General features: G+C 43.8%; 3 protein-coding genes across 5 annotated transcripts in view; 2 read left to right on the plus strand and 1 right to left on the minus strand.

Moving 5' to 3' along the window:
• Window positions 1-19,176, plus strand: part of LOC142159791 (uncharacterized) — a 1,176,369-nt gene that overhangs the window by 1,148,149 nt on the left and 9,044 nt on the right. The gene's annotated exons all lie outside the window — the stretch shown is intronic.
• The window catches only part of LOC142159849 (uncharacterized), a 408,399-nt gene that overhangs the window by 12,159 nt on the left and 377,064 nt on the right, over window positions 1-19,176 (minus strand). Inside the window, exons 1-3 of one of the 2 annotated variants that reach the window (XM_075214653.1) lie at window positions 539-769; window positions 336-414; window positions 125-222 (exon numbers count right to left, since the gene is read on the minus strand). The exons of the other annotated variant lie outside the window; for it this stretch is intronic. Coding sequence (XP_075070754.1) covers window positions 125-222; window positions 336-369 — 132 coding nt within the window. The 5' untranslated portion in view covers window positions 370-414; window positions 539-769. Of the gene's footprint in view, window positions 1-124; window positions 223-335; window positions 415-538; window positions 770-19,176 lie in introns of those variants that run through there. 2 annotated transcript variants of the gene reach the window in all.
• Window positions 3,294-19,176, plus strand: part of LOC142159846 (uncharacterized) — a 152,776-nt gene continuing 136,893 nt past the window's right edge. Inside the window, exons 1-4 of the mRNA XM_075214647.1 lie at window positions 3,294-3,351; window positions 5,105-5,503; window positions 5,617-5,714; window positions 5,877-5,976. Coding sequence (XP_075070748.1) covers window positions 5,344-5,503; window positions 5,617-5,714; window positions 5,877-5,976 — 358 coding nt within the window. The 5' untranslated portion in view covers window positions 3,294-3,351; window positions 5,105-5,343. The remainder of the gene's footprint in view (window positions 3,352-5,104; window positions 5,504-5,616; window positions 5,715-5,876; window positions 5,977-19,176) is intronic.

The following is a 19,176-nucleotide window of genomic DNA, read 5'->3' on the forward strand; positions in this document are numbered from 1 at the left end:
CAATAATGTCTGATTAAATTAAGATTAACCAGAAGAATATCAGTGTAGAAAACATACACAGTTGCCGTACAGATCATATAGCGCAGTCACTTTGGTATTTGGTGAGACCCTAAACCCTACCTACCTGATAGTCTCGTGGGATAATATGATTTTCCTCTGTACAATCCTGTGAAAAAAGTGGACGAAGACATCTCTCTGGGGTATTTCTGTTACTGGATCCATCTGTAGGAGACACATTGTGACGGAATACATTGTATTTATGTGATTTATTGTGTGTATCTAGGTGGCCCTCAAAACTGCTTATTCTTATACAATAAATAATAGTCTACTCTTACCCCATGACATGAGGGTCTGGTGATTCTCCATCATCACGTCCTTGTACAGACCACTGTGTCCTTCTAAACACTCCCACTCCTGCATGGAGAAATAGAGAGTGACATCCTCACACCTTATAGGACCCTGACACACACTATGATACAGTCATCACCCAGACACATCCCCTGGTGTTACTGTATAATGTCCCATTCCCAGCAGTCACCTCTCCAGTCAGCAGCTGAATGATCTTGTTGGCGAGTTGCAGGATCTTCTGATCACTGTTTTTCTCATGTATCAGTCAGTGAGGTGGAGGAACTGTGACTTGGGCAGGATTCTGGGTCCTGCTCAATCTTTCTGACACACAGAGATTGCTACTGAGTATCACACGCTCATCAGATGTCTTCTTCACTACTATGTATTCCTGTGTATTGAGGGATACATCAATAAAAAATTAAATGAAGAAAACACCAATTCAGAGTTGTTATTTTTAGGGGCTAAATGTGCAAAAAAAATTCTAATTTTAAAAAACAATGTCTTTCTTATATGTAACAGTTTCCAAGAAAACTGGAGTAACTATCTGAGATGGGTGCAGCTCCTGCCACCAATTTTTGTCCTCCGTCTATGGACGGCACCCGCAGATTAATCACCTTCTTTGGACAGATTAGTGCAAACAGCAAGATGACGTTGTGTTGGGAGCTGGAGGAAAACAGAGGCCTAAGAGTAGCCGGACCACTGAAGATGGCAGGAGCTGCAGGAGAGGTAAGTTGTTTCTAATATAATGGTTTCTATAAATGATGTCACACAATCTCTCATCTCTCCAGTCAGCAGGTAGATGATTTCCAGGATAAGATTTAATATCTCCCCACTCCCATTCCTTTGGGGTCCCAAAAGGCTCTGTTCCCGGCCCTCTGCTTTTCTGAATGAACCTCTTCTATAGGTGAACAAATTCACTCATTCGGCCTCCAGTACCACCTCTATCTCCACTGTCCTGACCTCTCCCCTTCTGTCTCCCCCAAGGTGGTTACAGTTCTTTGAAAGATATATTACCCTGTACATACAGACATACATATGGGGAAAGCATGAGCTGGGCTATCTAGAGGAGATGTGGTCCTGGGAGGGAGGGGAGGGAGCTTAACCTTTACCTGAGCATGTCTGGAAGAGGCAAACAGAGACAGAGAGAGAGACACACACACACACACACACACACACACAAAAAGAGAGAAATACACCACAGTAACTGGCTGAGGAGGGAACCTCGGCCATAAAAGAGATTTCTATCTGTGTGTGCAGCAACTAAAGAAAGTGATAGAGATAAGTGACCTAGCTGCCCACTGATTAGAGAGGGGCCAAGAAGTGAGATAATGCCTCACTGATCACTATACACCATACTTACCAACTTTATATTCTTCTTTTCCGGGAGGCTGCGGGGGAGGTGGGCGTGGCGGGGCACGGGACTCCAAAATGTGTGTTATTTTGGACCCGCCCCCATGACGTAATGACACAAACGCGTCATTTGACAGCGGTGGCGGGGCCAAACACTGTGATTCACCGGGAATCGCGGCGTTTGGGAGCTAATTCTGCCCACTTCACTAGGAAGTGGGCACTTCCTAGTGAAGTGGGCAGATCCGGGAGATTGCCACACTCGCCGGGAGAGTTGGCAAGTATGCTATACACAGGTCACCTATAATCCATTGATCAGTATACACAGTTCACACTGGTATCACTCTGGAGTGCCCCGGTGGGGTATGAGATCCTTAAGCAACATTTTTGCGACAGTCTGTAGATCTTTCTTTCCCTGGGTCAGGTATCCCAATGTTATTTAAATGCACACTAGACCAAAACTTTTACAATAACAATCCCCTTAACAATGTATTATCTGTTATGGATTTAAAATTCCATTACTCTCCTATAGGTGATGCACCTTAGAATACAGTAGTTTCATTGGGATGGAAAATCCTTTACCCACCTACTAGAACAGTACATATATCCAAACAGTATTTATAACCTCTGGTAGGTGGTAAGAAAATAAAAGCTCTAAGATAGTACAAAGGGACACCAATGTGGAAGTGCAGTCCTAGTGTTGGTGGCAAAAATATCAGCACTTTTACTAAAATTTTTAACCCAGCATTACAAAAAATATCTACATATTCACCTCACATAACACAAAAATTAAGCTAAGGGAGAAAAGCAAAGCAAACAGGAAAGAATAGGTTAATAAAGCAACAATAGAAAGCGATGAGAACAAGAATAGGGTTAACCAATAGTGAATTGGACAATCTGTGACTCTGTAGATGTAGTAGAACCATAAGTCCCAGCATGGACTGTCATGTTAGAAGCCACAGTTATCCTATCACTGCTCTTCATGTTTATGTATGAAAAGCCTGCTGGCCATGTATATAGCACAGGGTAGGATGAGGCATTTACTGGAGGATAATCATTTAGACTCTGAAGATTCTCACACACACTGACATTCTCTGTGAGAGTCTATTGTTTAGTAAAACAAGAAGCCCTGACTGACACCCTCAGCTCAGTGAGCTCAGCCCTTTGTTACATGAACATGAAGGAGCTGATTCATTATGGAAAGTAAAGGAGTCCTCTACCAGTCTGCTGTAAATGTACTATATCAGGACACCAGAGGCTGCTGCACCTGTATTACACTAATTACACCTCAAACTGTGTTATAATAACAGGGCCCCAGTCAGCTGACACGTATTATACTCACAGGACACCAGAGTCTGCACCCCCTGTATAATAATGTATAATAATAATAACATAATTACCTGGTGCGGACACAGCAGTCACCTCTCTGACTCCTCCTACTCTAAGGTCACCCGGAAGTTACAACGGAAGAAAGATCACTTCCGGTACACAGACATAGAATTGCAGGTGGAACGCTTTCCAACCACTTCCGGCTGTGCGGTCCACTCAACTTGCGGTCTGTGTTTCACACACCGGAAGTATCCGTTCATCTATTGTAACTTCCGGGTGACCTTAGAGTAGGAGGGATCAGAGAGGTGACTGCTGTGTCCGCACCAGGTAATTATGTTATTATTATTATACATTATTATACAGGGGGAGCAGACTCTGGTGTCCTGTGAGTATAATACGTGTCAGCTGACTGGGGCCCTGTTATTATAACACAGTTTGTGGTGTAATTAGTGTAATACAGTTGCAGCAGCCTCTGGTGTCCTGATATAATACATTTACAGCAGACTGGTAGAGGACTCCTTTACTTTCCATAATGAATCAGCTCCTTCATGTTCATGTAACAAAGGGCTGAGCTCACTGAGCTGAGGGTGTCAGTCAGGGCTTCTTGTTTTACTAAACAATAGACTCTCACAGAGAATGTCAGTGTGTGTGAGAATCTTCAGAGACTAAATGATTATCCTCCAGTAAATGCCTCATCCTACCCTGTGCTATATACATGGCCAGCAGGATTTTCATACATCAATGCGAAGGGCAGTGATAATGTGGCTTCTAGTATGACCAGTATTTTGAGGTGCATCACACATAGGTGAATAATGTAATTTTAAATCCAAAACAAATACCACATTGGTAAAGGGATTATTATTGTGAAAGTTTTGATCTAGTGCAGGGGTAGGCAACCTTAAACACCCAAAGAGCCATTTGGACCCGTTTTCCGGAGAAAAGAAACCCTCGGGAGCCACAAAACCGTTATTATGCAGCCCCCTCTTGTAGGTCCCTTTTTTTATAATGTAGCCCCCTCTTGTAGGTCCTATTTTTATAATGTAGCCCCTTCTTGTAGGTCCTATTTTTTATAATGTAGCTCCCTCTTGTAGGTCCTATTTTTATAATTTAGCCCCCTCTTCTAGGTCCCTTTTTTATAATGTAGCCCCCTCTTCTAGGTCCCCTTTTTTATTATTATTATTTACTTACCTTCACGCAGGTGGTGTCTCGGTATTGGATCTTCTCTGCTCCTTCTCGGCGCGCTCTCTGTCAACTGAATGATGCTGACGCGACCTTAGGGTCACGTCAGCGTCATTCAGCCAGCAGGGAGCTGCGGTGGGGGAGGAGCGCTCTCTCCTCTGTCGGCTCCCATTACTTTTTTAGATTTTGACAGAGCGCTGTCACCCCCTTTGCCACTGACACCCAGACGAGCCGCATCAGATAGCTGCCAGAGCTGCGGGTTGCGGACTAGTGTGTATCTAAATAACATTGAGATACCTAACCCAGGGAAAGAAAGATTTGCAGACTGTCACTGGGAGCACTCCAGAGTGATACCAGTGTGACCTGTATATACTGATCAGTGGATTATTGGTGACCTGTGTATAGTGATCAGTGAGGCATTATCTCACTTCTTGGCCCCTCTCTAATCAGTGGGCAGCGAAAGTTAAATCTCACCCTGATGATCATCTACCTGCTGACTGGAGAGGTGAGAGATTGTGTGACATCATTTATAGAAACCGTTATATCAGAATCTTACAACTTACCTCTCCTGTAGCGCCTGCCATCTTCAGTTGACCTTCTATTCTTAGGCCTCTGTTTTCCTCCAGCTCCCAACGCAACATCATCTTGTTGTTTGCACTAATCTGACCAAAGAAAGTTATTAATCTGTGGGAGCCGGCCATAGACAGAGGACACAAATTGGTGGCAGGAGCTGCACCCATCTCAGATATTCACTCCACCTTTCTTGGAAACTGTTACATATAGGAAAGACATTGTTTTTTAAAATTAGATTTTTTTGCACAATTAACCTTTAAAAATAACAACTCTTAATTGCTGTTTTTTTTCCATTTACTTGTTTATTGATGTATCTGTCAATACACAGGAGTACATAGTAGTGAAGAAGACATCTGATGAGCTTGTGATACTCAGTAGCCATCTCCGTGTGCCAGAAAGATTGAGCAGGACCTAGAATCCTGCCCAAGTCACAGTTCCTCCACCTCACTTACAGATACATCAGAATAACAATGATCATAAGATCCTGCAACTAACCCACAAGATCATTCTGCTGCTGACTGGAGAGGTGACTGCTGGGAATGGGACATTATACAGTAACACCAGGGGATGTATCTGGGTGATGACTGTATCATTGTGTGTCAGGGTCCCATAAGGTGTGAGGATGTCACTCTCTATTTCTCCATGCAGCTGTGGGAGTATTTAGAAGGACACAAGGCTCTGTACAAGGACGTGATGATGGAGAATCACCAGACCCTCATGTCATGGGGTAAGAGTAGAGTATTTTTTATTGTAAAGGAAAATGCCGTTTTGAGGGCTACCTAGATACACACAATAAATTGCATTAAAACAATGTATTCAATCACAATGTGTCTCCTACAGATGGATCCAGTAACAGAAACACCCCAGATGGATGTCTCTGTCCACTTTTTTCACAGGATTGTACAGGGGAAAATCATAATATCCCACAAGACTATCAGGTAGGTAGGTTTTAGGGTCTCGCCAAATACCAAAGTGACTGTTCACTATATGATCTGTAGGACAGCTGTGTGTTTGTGTTATACACTGATATTCTTCTGGCTAATCTCAAATAATGTAATCAGACATTAAAGTAGTATTTTATTGCTTTGTGGGTGATATAGGGTGATATTCTGACTGATATTAAGGCAGAAGATATAAAGGGAGAAGAAGAGACGTATGTGAGGGATGATCAACAGGAAATCCCTACAGATATCCGCACAGGTGAGTACTACATCAATCTCTTATTCTACCTCCTCCTCTGTCTGTACAAACTAATGAAGAACAAGTATTTGCTCAGTGGGGGAGTCAGGAGCCATCAGCCCCTATTAGACTTCTGTTCTCTTCCTCACATCATATCATAGTGAGCTACCAGCCCAGAGATCTGACCAGTCTCCTCCCCCCACGCTGTCTGGTGATTCCTATATATCAGTACAAGGGAAGTCACCATAGTGATTCAATAACTGAATGAGACCCTGTGTGACATTATCCATGATCCTCCCTGTGCACTAATAGTGGTAATAATATTTATATATGTAGTTCTCAGTAATGATCACATTCCCTTAATTTTATTTGATCCAAGCTGCATACTAGCACTACAACTTCCTATGTTATTACATGTAAAATGGGTTATGGGTGTGTGATTTATCTTGAAGCTATGAGATCACAGGTTATTTGCACCTATCCTGACACTACAGCATATTTAACAGGATATTTTCGGATCATGACCAAAGTTAGTAAAAGGAAACACCATCTTACTGCCCAGATCAGGCAGAGGATATTGGTGAATTCTTCTCAAACTCCAATCTAAGGCTTCTTACTAGCAGACTAATCAGAAACCAGAGGAACCCACACCCTGCTCAGCTACAATATCTCCCTTACCAATTGCCGTGTCATTGTCTACTGATAATATTCATCCTTAGAGGATACTATCTGGACTTAGTTTTGCTCACTATCCTATCTAGATAAACTGAACATTATAAGAAGTGTTAATCCTCACAAAGCAGAAATTTCTCCACTTTTAAGTGATCTCCGCAGGGTTAAGGGGACACATGGGATTTTTGAAGATAACATTCCCAGTTTTCATAAAACAGTAATGGTACAAATAATTGCTATCCACGCTTCTCCCCCAAATTTTGATGCGTTGGAAAGTCATACAGATAGAACAGTATTTGGGTGTTTGGGCTTGTGAGGATATCGAATGACTGTTCAGCTCTTTACCGCACCAGCTGGGTGGTTTGCCTTCAGACATCTTTATGTACCAGCCTGGCACATCCGGTACCTCTGTGGGTATGACATCACCTCAGCAAAGTTAAACTTACTTTTATTGTACAATGCTCAGATGAAAGCACATTTAGGAACAAGTACCAATGGGTTCACCATACCAGAACCTAATGCACAACCCGATCTGAAAGCTGCTTATAGTCAGCTTATTCCCAGAATTCTGTCCCTGCTACTGGGCAATGTTCTTTCCTCTAACAGCAAGGTATGGATCAAGCCCAATGTCTCTCCGCTTTTAAAAAGCTCACAAAGTTGTAAAGTTCACAGACCCTAAAAGTTTCAATCATCAGCATGATTCACTGATCCATGACTAGTGCAGTAGGAACTGTAAGTCCAGTACTGTCCAAGAAGAAGACCACTGTTGATGGGACGTAGCCCCCTTTTATTCCTACTCTGGTTCCCATGGTGGCATGGCTTCAGCAGGGTCGGTGCTAGATAGTGCCCACCAGATGGGCACCTGATTAGCAGAGGGACTGTCACATGAGCGGCAGCAGGTCCTCAATCACTAGTATCACTAGTGGACGGTAGTTGGGAACGTGACGGGGCTCCCTCTCCATCGGTAACATAGTTGTGCCAGACTCTCCATTTAACCAGCGGGGAGATCACTTTGGCCAGGTGTGGGGGGGGGGGGAGGTTGTTTCCATGCCTGAGCGATAGCTTCTCTGGTTGCTATCAACATCTGGTCTGTCACATATCTATCCCAATGTGGGAGGGCAGGAGGATAGTGTTGTAACAGAGCCAACTCTGGCGTGGGGGAGATCGAGTGCCTAAGGACTGAGCTTATCAATTGGAAAACCTTGTTCCATAACGGACGTATCAGCGGACATGACCAAAATATATGAAGAATGTCACCACGTTCTGAACAATTGCGTCAACATAATGGGAACACGGAGGGCCAAATTTTGGGGAATAATACCTGGCCAGGAGAGGTCCTATTGACAAATTTCTCAGCGACAGGGAAGTAAATGGATGCCTATTTTGGAGGTATTTATAGAAGTCACCTTTGGGCAGCGAATACAGGGCACTAAGATGTGAGTAGGAGAAAAGCTCGCCTGAGTCCAACAAGTGTCCTAGAGTCTGAATACCCCTACCGACCCAACCAGAGAGATTTAAATCTGGTATTTGTCTGGCGACCACCTGCAGCGTCACACCCGCTGTGGGGCGTACAAGGCCCTCAGTGTCCCGGCACAGTCGGTCCCACACAGTTAAGGTGTCCCTAGTAAGGGGCGGCAAGGTCTCCGCGGGAGGTCTCCACTGACCAGGTACCCATAAAAGATCCGTCAGAGGGAATTCTGAGTAACGTGCTATTTCCAGGTCTACCCAGGGTTTCCCACCCCTTGGAAGGTACCAGTCTCGAACCTGGGACAAAATACAAGCCTCATGATATTTTGTCAAGTGAAGGAGGCCCAGTCCTCCTTGGCGTTTCCCTCTAGTCATGCGCTGCATAGCAATACGTGGGGGTTTGGCCTTCCAGACATATGTTTTCATCAAAGAGGTCAGTCTGACTATTAACCCAGAGGGAAGGCAAAACGGAAGCATACTAAAAAAGTACATTATTTTAGGGAGGAGCATCATTTTAAATGCTGAGATCCTGCCTAACCAGGAGACCTCGAAGCACATCCACGACCCTATGAGCTTCAATAATTGCTGGCGTAATAGAGACAAATTATGATCTATAATTGAATCTAGATGGGGAGTTATTTGGATCCCAAGATAAGTAAGTCCAGTAGTTTTCCAAGAGTAAATAAATTTATATTTTAAGGCCTGCAATCTGGCCGTTGGGACATTTATAGGGAGTACCTCTGTCTTTGAGGTATTCAGTTTATAAAGAGAAGCTCTACCGAACTGAAGCAGAAGGTCATGTATCGCTGGCAGCGAGGTCTCCGGGTTAGTCACGAATAGGAGTATGTCGTCAGCGAATAAGCACACTTTATGGGATGCTCCTCTCACCTCTAGTCCTGTGCACCTTTGATCAAGTCTTATTCGTGCCGCCAGAGGTTCTATAGCCATTAAATAGATAATGGGGGACATGGGGCAACCCTGTCGGGTTCCATTAGTAATTGAGAAGTTTAGGGAGAGAAACCCGTCACTATATACCCGCGTGGATGGGTTCGAATATAGGGAGAGTATGGCATTTAGGATATTACCAGCAAACCCGAAAGTATGGAGAACCTGAGATATGTAAGCCCAATGTAACCTGTCAAACGCCTTTTCGGCATCTAGAGATAGTAATATATTATCATTGTTTTTATGACATTGTTCTATTAAGTGGAGGATACGTCTCGAATTGCCCTGTCTACCTGTCACAAATCCCAACTGATCTGGGTGGATCAAATCCGGAATGATAGGAGAAAGTCTGTTGGCAATAAGTTTTGCAAAAATCTTGACATCAGTATTTAAAAGGGCTATGGGACGATAATTCTTGCAATCAGTAGGGTCCTTTCCCGGTTTAGGGATGACCACAATATGTGATTCTAACATCTCGGATGGAAAGGAGCCAGAATGAGTTCCGGCCTCCTATAGTTGGAGAAGAATAGGTTACAGCACATCTTGAAATGTAGTAAACAATGAATTACTATATCCATCTGGGCCAGGTGCTTTATTATTAGGAAGTTGTTTAATAACCCTATTAATTTCCTCTGAGGACCACGGGGCATTCAATTCTTCCCTAACAGAGGGGGGTATAGTTGGAAGGGGGAGATTTTCCAAGAAGGTGGCAATGTCGTGTTCTGTCGGCTGGTGAGTAGAGGGGTTAGTACGCAGATTATATAGGCCCGTGTAGAAGGCAGCAAAGGAGTCTGCGATAGCCTTGGGATTGGTAATCTTAGTGCCCTTGGAAGTTGTGATGGCTCTAATACGATTTCGGGCCTGGAGTCCCTGAAGTTTACAGGCTAGTAATCTACCCGCTCTATTACCTGCTACATAGTATTTTTGGCGTAATTTAGATAGTGCCATTTGGGTTCGCTTCATGAGTAGTTTTTGCAGTTCAGCATTGACCCGTGTGCTCTCGAGATTCAGTGTTTTAGTCGGGTGTGTTTTGTTCTGGGTGTCTAAAAGCTTAAGCTTTGCTTCCAGTTCAGTCTGTAAGTGTATGTTCGCCTTATGTAGTCTAGAGACTATCTGAATAATCTTACCTCGAACTACCGCCTTAAGGGCGCACCAGTACGTAAAAACCGAAGTATCGGCTGGGTCATTGGTTTGTATAAAAGAGTGAATGGCATCCGCTATCTCTAATTTTGCCTCAACCAAAAGCAGCAAGTGTTCTGGCAAACGCCATGGTCGTAACTTAAAGGGGGCTCTGTTAGATTTCCACACCCATACCACAGGGGCATGGTCAGACTATGACATGGGGAGAATCTGTGTTTTATGGGTATTTTGTAGAGTCCATTTGTCTGATAGGATGAGATCAGTTCTAGAGTAGGTGTTGTGTACTGTAGAAAAGTAGGTGTAGTCTCTATCTTTAGGGTTCGCTGTTCTCCAGACATCATACAGTCCAAATTCGGCCAAAAACCTACCAGGGGCCATGTCAGGGGTAGTAGGGGACTGCGGCTGCTTAGATCCTGGTTTAAGAGATCTGTCTATTTTAGGATCAATTACTAGATTTAAATCACCCATTATTACTAGACTGCCTATTTTGACCTTTTCAATCAGGGCTAAAGTGTTTTTCAAAAAGTGAAGTTGTCTGGAGTTAGGGGCGTAAAGTGACACCAAGATTATTAATTTCCCATCCAGTTGGCCTATGACTATCAGGTATCTACCCATCTTATCCTCCACTGTTGTAGAAAGTTTAAAGGGAGATTTAGAGCTAAGTAATATGGCAACTCCGCATTTTTGTGGGGCCCATTTGCAGTATAACATGGGGAATCGCTGGTCTCTAAAGATGAGTGGGACTTTGGCTGTAAAGTGCGTTTCCTGAATTGCTATAATGTCGGCTTTGGATTTAAAGGGGGGTATTCAATTGTTTAGTTCTCGCGGCGCGTAAAAACTATTACCGTTAATACGGTAATAGTTAGCTGGATTTCAGCTCGCTGCTCAGGTAGCTGCGAGCTTAAATTCAGTGAGAAAACTACCGTATTAGCGTTTTTTCCGCGCACGCGGACCGCAAGATTTTTTGCGTTTCCGCCGTGAATTGAATATGCCCCATAGAATGAGATTAACGCCAGCCTCCATTTGGCAGGGGAGTTAAGCCCTCTTGCGTTCTGAGACAGAAATGTAACCATCAATTAGAGGGAGGGATTGGAGGCACTATAATTAGGAAGCGACATGGGAGGCTCCAGGCAAACTTGACATGGCCACATAATGGGGTCAATGTAATTTTTGTCAGGTGTTGTGTTCCACAAGGGAAGGGGGGGGGGGCAAAAGAGGGGGGGTTACATATCCCCTTTGAGGGTGGGGAAACAAAAATAATCCTAAATATAGGATTAACGTTTTTGCCGGTGAGGGGAACTATCGGCAAAATCACAAACTTGTGGTGCACGGCCTAGGCCAACCAGCAGCACCACCTGCATGTATAACCTAAACATTAACATATTTAACATCAAGTATGTAAATAAGAGCACATATCAGGAATTCAATCACAAAATATGCTTATCATTTTTCTCCTCCTTCCTTTTCCTAAATTCCCTAGTCAAGAGGAGATAACATATAACCGGATATCAAAAAGAAGGTTATTAATATAAGAACCTATCAATATTCCTTTCCTATAAGTGGGGTAAACAGGAGGATCTATATCTCAGTGAGGGGATAAACAAATATCAATCAACAGTTATAAAACAATGAAGAGACTAACTCTTCATTCACTTATGGCCCTCTCTAGCAACATTATAGAAAGTAAACATAATACAGGTGAGAGCAGAAACAGTTCAAGTAGGTTCTTGTCCGGAGAGTGGCTCAGCACAGGGTCGTCTCTCCACCAGAGATCAGCCTCTGAAATCCACAAAGCCAATGTGTCAGTGTATTGGACCAGAAGTGCAGACCTGAGGACAAAGACAACAACCAATACACATACATATAGAAATGGAGAGAAATCTGTGAACGAGCAAAAACTCAAAACAGCAACCGAGATATTTACTCAATGTTCTTTAGAAAGTCCTGAGGACGCTCGTCCGAGTCGTTAAAATCTTTAAATAGTCCTCGAGGACGCTCGTCTAAGACCTTAAATTATTTGGATGAACCTAACGTGTAGATAATGAGTACTTGTTCCATCAAGCTCTCCTGTATCGACCCCTGATATGAGGATATAGAGGCCAGAGAGAGAGCTTAATTCGTAGTGGTTGTCCGGCTCTCCATTGCCTCCAACCTTTGGAGGGAGAAACGTTCTTGGGTCTTGATCCAAAGGAGAGATAACTCAGGTTGAGCTAGGGGGCACTTCACAAATCGGAGATTCCCTGCTTCCCAATCTCCCGGAGTATACCAGTCATTGGAAATATGGGTTCTAGCCTTGGGGTCAGGCTGGGATACCGGAAGGTTCCAGGACGCCAAGAGCTTTGTCCCTTCTTCAACTGAGATTATAATATGCAGCGCGTTGTGTCTGTGGATCAGTAATTTCACTGGAAACCCCCATCTGTAGGAGATATCATTACTTCTTAGGGTTCTTGTGACTCTTTGAAAAGCTCTGCACAAAGGACTCCAACCAACGATGAAAATGTCTGTGTGTAATTTTATATTCTGTGTTGGTAGAAACCTGCATCATGCTCTAAAAACCTAATGGATAAAGTATCGACTTAAACGGCCATTATCAAACCAAAAAGTACAAAAAGGCGCAAATAGTAAGATAAACACGTTCTCATCTACTAATCAAAGAAAATGATAAAACATGTACAATGTCCACCATAGAGTCACTTTCTTCTGTAAATCAAGTATAAAGTTCTTTAATAGTTCTTTTCTATCAAAAAGGTTCCTTATAGTTCTTATGATGTCTCTCGGCAGTGGTGTTAAAGGATTTTGAATAAAAAGTAGATAAAAACACTGGGTTAGTGAACCGATTTTCAATCACAGATTTTTAAACGCCCAGGGATACCACTAGATACATTGTGATCGTTATAGTATCGTAATTACACCACCACACGTGTAGGGAGGAATCTTAATGATGAAATTGCATGCAAACTATCAATAGACTTACATATATGTTAGTAAGCGCATCCGTTTCCCAAACAAAACTTCTTTTCCATATAAGACTCTCACGGTAATCTGTTACCCGATCAATATATAGAAAAAACAAAGGGGAGGGTAACATCTAGTGTATTACCTTCAGAGTTTTTTTTCAAACATAACTAAAAATAAAATTCTATCAAAAATCCTGATATCAGTCAGCTATTTTACTCATACCGGATAGAAGGTAAAAGCCAGCATAACGATATAGTGTCCTTGGCATAGACAGCTTGGCAGTTGAAGTTCCTCCGTATGCTGGTACACTGCTACACAAAGGATATGCCGTGTCCAACTAACGCATTTCGACTCCGCTTCTGGAGTCTTTGTCAAAGTGTACACGGACTTCCATCTGATCTCAATTTATACTTAAGTTAACCAATCGCTATCAAAGTTTACTTTGATCGCTATCAAAGGTCCAAACAAAACACCTCCAGAAAAAGGAATGGACTCGAGCCTTTTTAGACTCTACATCAGCCTCCCAGAACTTAAGCCGGAGAGTACTACGAGCCGAAACTGCAGAGCTAGAAATACGTGCCCCAATCAGTCCCGCGTCCATAGCGGCCTCTCCTAAATAATCTGTTGCCCTCTGAATTTGCTCCACTAATGGAAGCAGTTCAGAGGACGGCCTGCCTGCCAACAACCTTCAGACAACTGTTCTGAACAGCGTTCTACAGCTTTGTTAACCCACGCTGATGCCAAAGCAGGCCTCAAAGAAGCAACTGCTGCCACAAAAATGGACTTAAGAATGGTCTCAACCTTACGGTCTGTACCATCCTTAAGAGTGGCCTGGTTAGGAAGAGGAATAGTAGTTACCTTGGCTAACCTTGCCACAGCCGCATCCACCCGTGGAAGCGTCTCCCATTTAGCGAGAACTTCAGGGGGAAAAGGATAACACAACTGCAGTCGCCGAGATACCTGGAACTTCCTGTCTGGGGAAGCCCAAGGTTCTGACAACAAATCTTCCAATTAGGAAGAGTCCGGGAAGGAAAAAGATTTATTTTTGCGCCTTACAAAAAGAGAAGACACAGCAGCCTCCGGATCTTCTTCTCAGGAAAAACAAGTACCTGACGTACAGCCTGAATTCCTCCACACTCTGACTATCAGAATGAATCTCCTCCACCACCGATGGAACATCTATGTCAGAATCCCAACGGTAATTCACCCTCTTCCTGGGAACCACAATCAGAATCTGACTCTTTTCCCTGAAGAGGTGCCCCCACCCTCTTACGCTTACATGAGGAAGATGGTGTGGCCGATTGCAACATCCTCTCTAAAGAGGAAGAAACTGCAACCAAACCCTGTACAGAGGATGCAAGACCCTGTACCCAGGCTGGTTCTACAGACTCCACCAGGGCAGAAACAGTCAAACCCTGAGTTTGCGAACTAGAACCCATGTCATTCGCTACAGAGGAAGCAGAATCTGAAGATGGAGCAGCCAGCGCTTGTGACCGTACCAACTGAGCAAGTTCAGCCACCGTATTAAAGAGAGACCAAGCCCAGGCAGGTTCTGCCGTATGAGAACAAGCAGCTGCTGTTCACACGGTGTGCTCTCCGTGGGGCGACAGGTTATGCACAGAGCCTACACGCCTGACTGCCCAGACGGTAACTTAGCGTGACAGACAGCACAGGTGAAACTCAGCATAGATGTAACACCTGCCCTACCGCGCATGGATTTTTTCCTCTCTGACATGTTAACAGATGGGAGAAAACAAACACAACACAGTGTAATAAACACAATACGGATAACAAGCAGCACATAACCTTGAACAGAAAGTGAGCCTGGAATACAGCCAATAAAGTTCCAGAGTGTAAAAGACAAACTTTTGAAAACAACCACCCCCAACCCTTTACCTTACAGGACTCAGGACAGAAAAGGGGAGAAGTTGGAGCTATAAAATGGCTGTCTATTCTGGTGTCTGCACACGAGGAGTGTGAGACCACCACGGAGGAAGTACATTAGAGGAAACCACTCCCCCCATGGCCTAAAACTGGATTGGCTATCGTCCAAACATGACAACCCCCTCAAGCCATCCAGTGCCTAGCAGGGCTCAATATGTTAGTGATCCTAGCCTGACCCCATTCCCTGAACTAAAAATATAAACTTTTTCTTTTAAAATGACTGCTCTTAGTAAAAAGCAGCCAGCTCAGGGAACCACTGTAATTTTTTTTACACCTCCCCCCACCCCTGGGAGAGGGTTTCACTTACCTGCTGCCAACCCTCCAGTCGCAGTGTGTGCAGGTAGCTTGCTATCAGCACAGGACGGACACAGCCTGCGACGACTGTGCCCGGCTCCTAGGAGTGCTCAAAACGTTGGAAGAGGGAGCAGGCAAAGGAGGTACCTATGACGGCACCTCCGCTCCCCCCCTGCAGACAGCACACAACAGTGACATCCTGCGCTCTTTGTTAACTCTCCCCGCTAGCTGCAGGCACGGGAGAGTAATGAATAAGTGACCACAGGGAGGAAGAGGAAGCCTGTCTACCCCGAAGCCTCCCACAGCAGCCGGCAGACGGGAGCTCTGAGTGACAGCCGGCTACGCGGCTCAGAGAGCCGCCGGCTATCATACCCAGGAGACACAAGTCTCTGACTAGTGAAAAAATAAGATAAAGACAAAATGAAACAGAAATCGGCTGCTTAGCAGCCCAGTACACAGCCCGTTCGCCGGGCACTTAAACTAGACTGAGGCTCTGACAGGAGGTGGAGTATAGAGGGGCAGGAGCTAGGGCTTAGTTTAACTAAAGTTAAAGTGCCAGTTCGCCTGTCCCTACTCTATACCCCAATGTTCCCGGTGTCCCCCAATGGATTAAGAGAAACAGATTTTACGTAAGTATAAAAATCCCATTTTTTTTTGATAGATTACATCGTATAAGATAAAAGAAAAGGCATAATTATGAGTGTCACGGGCACTAGGAGTCTTGCCCAGGAAATCACCAGATGACTGGCTTACCAGAGTAGTGAAGTTCACACAACGGTCCTCTGGTAGCGGGGTGACTAGCGGAACATATATCACAGCAGATGGAGAGAGAATGCCAATAAATAATAGGAAAGTCAGTGACTTGCAGCAATCTTTGGTCAATGAATCAGCGTCTAGCTGATATAGTGGAAAGGCAGATTTGAACACGGAGATCAGGATGGACGTGAGTAGATGCAGGGAGGTAGCGGGGAAGTCAGTGGTCTGCGTATAGCAAGTTGTACCACTGCTTATGGTGAGAAGACTTGTCCAGGTGCAGGTAGGTAGCGGGGAAGTCAGTGGTCTGCGTACAGTAAGTTGTACCACTGCTTATGGTGAGAAGACTTGTCCAGGTGCAGGTAGGTAGCGGGGAAGTCAGTGGTCTGCGTATAGCAAGTTGTACCACTGCTTATGGTGAGAAGACTTGTCCAGGTGCAGGTAGGTAGCGGGGAAGTCAGTGGTCTGCGTATAGCAAGTTGTACCACTGCTTATGGTGAAGAGACTTGTCCAGGTGCAGATAGGTAGCGGGGAAGTCAGTGGTCTGCGTATAGCAAGTTGTACCACTGCTTATGGTGAGAAGACTTGTCCAGGTGCAGGTAGGTAGCGGGGAAGTCAGTGGTCTGCGTATAGAAAGTTGTACCACTGCTTAATAGGTGAGGATGTGTACAAATGTTGATGAGTGGAAGCATACAAAGATAATAGGATGCAGACACTGAGAGCACAGAGGAACTTGATCCCAAAAGGTATGCAGCGTATCCAACAAAGTCTATATAACGGTATGTGTGGCGCTGCTTGGTAGAGATTTGCTCAGCACAGATATGCAGGCCAATAATGGATAGTCAATCACAGTTATGCATATAACGACTGAGTAGTACGGTAAATTCCAAACAGGTATGCAGCGTAACAATAACAGTCTACAGCGGGTATGGATACCGCTGCTGAGTGTGGAAACTTGTCCTAGCGGATATGCAGAGTAAACGTAGAAAGTCAATAACAGATAGGCATACCGCTATTCAGTAGAACAGTCTGTCCACAGGGGGATGCAGGAAACTGCAGAGACGCTGGACGGCAGAGACGAGTGTAGGAACCACAGGTGAGTAGATCCGGTAATCAGAGTCCAGCTGAGGACACAGGCAGGAAACAGAAGACTGTAGCAGGTATGGAAACCAGCGATGAGAAGCACAGGGAATCCACAGGAACTGAAGACACTAGTAGTACACAGGAGATAGTAGCGGGTATGGAAACCAGCGATGAGTAGATCAGGAATCAGCAGGAAACTGAAGACACTAGTAGAACACGAGGGACACCTTCAGAGACTCACAAGGAATGAGACTCCAAGATCAGGCAATGAGGTAATGCACACAGGTGCCTTAAATAGGGAGTTGCCTGATCAGCCAATTTGGATTAAAAGCAACAGTCACAAGAGTTCTTGGGTGCTGGGCATGCGCAGACCATCTGGATGACGGACAGCTGCGGTTCAGGATAGGTGCCGGCAGGAAGGCTAGGGAGCCACGCACCAGCGCAGAGGCACTCACGGTCCAGTGAGTGACAATGAGTCTATTTGGTAATGTGTTATTATTCTGTGGAATGAAGTGTTAAATTTGTGGTAGTGGTTGTTTAATCTATGAACAAATATGTGAGTATATGCATAACAGTAAAGGGTTACTGCCGATGTGTATATGTATGGGGAAGTCCATATGTGATCGAACGAGATGTATTCTATTGAGATATACATTCCTTTATATATGTTTGTCATCTTATTTACGTTTAACTTTGAAATCATTCCCTTCTGATCTACCGTTGTATTGATATATGTATACATCTCTTTTGGATGAAACTGTTTGACAACGATCCGGTATTTATTCATATAACAGCGGAAGGTTATTACATAGAGGGACTCAACTACTTGAATGTTTTGGTTGATATGCATATGTCAAAGAAAAAAGTGAGATTTGTTTTATTATGTTATAACGGCATATACATGTCCGGACTGAGTCAGGAATTGATTATTTCACTCGGGTTTAGTGTTTTTATGTGTAATGGCTATGAATAGTAAACTTTGATAGCAATTAGTTAACTTGAATATAAATTGAGATCAGAAGGAAGTCCGTGTACACTTTGACAAAGACTCCAGAGGCGGAGTTGAAACGCGTCAGTGAACACGGCATATCCTGTGTGTAGCAGCGTCTCAGCATACGGAGGAACTTCAACTGCCCAGCTGTCTATGCTAAGGACACTATATCGTTATGCTGGCTTTTATCTTCTATCCGGTATGAGTAAAATAGCTGACTGATATCAGGATTTTTGATAGAATTTTAATTTTAGTTATGTTTGAAAATAAACTCTGAAGGTAATACACTAGATGTTACCCTCCCCTTTGTTTTTTCTATATATTGATCGGGTAACAGATTACCGAGAGAGTCTTATATGGAAAAGAAGTTTTGTTTGGGAAACGGATTCGCTTACTAACATATATGTAAGTCTATTGATAGTGTGCATGCAATTTCATCATTACGATTCATCCCTACATGTGTGGTGGTGTAATTACGATACTATAACGATCACAATGTATCTAGTGCTATCCCTGGGCGTTCAAAAATCTGTGATTGGAGATCCATTCACTAACCCAGTGTTTTTTTTTCTACTTTTTATTCAAAATCCTTTAACACCACTACCGAGAGACATCATAAGAACTATAAGGAACCTTTTTGATGCAAAATAACTATTAAAGAACTTTATACTTGATTTACAGAAGAAAGTGACTCTATGGTGGACATTGTTCATTTTTTATTATTTTGTTTGATTAGAAGATGAGAACGTGTTTATCTTACTATTTGCACCTATTTGTACTTTTTGGTTTGATGTATTGTTGAATGCAGTGGCATTCATATGTGTATTTAGGCAGACAGATAGCAGGGAGCGCTGATCTGGGAGAACTTTCTGTTTTGTAAATGGCTGTTATGTACATTATAGACAACCGAAATATCCCATGGATTACATTAGGCTCTGCCCACCATAAAGTTGCAGCTTTTGCAGCTGACCTCC

The sequence above is a fragment of the Mixophyes fleayi genome, chromosome 6 (genome assembly GCF_038048845.1).
Source record: "Mixophyes fleayi isolate aMixFle1 chromosome 6, aMixFle1.hap1, whole genome shotgun sequence".
NCBI lineage: Eukaryota > Metazoa > Chordata > Amphibia > Anura > Limnodynastidae > Mixophyes > Mixophyes fleayi.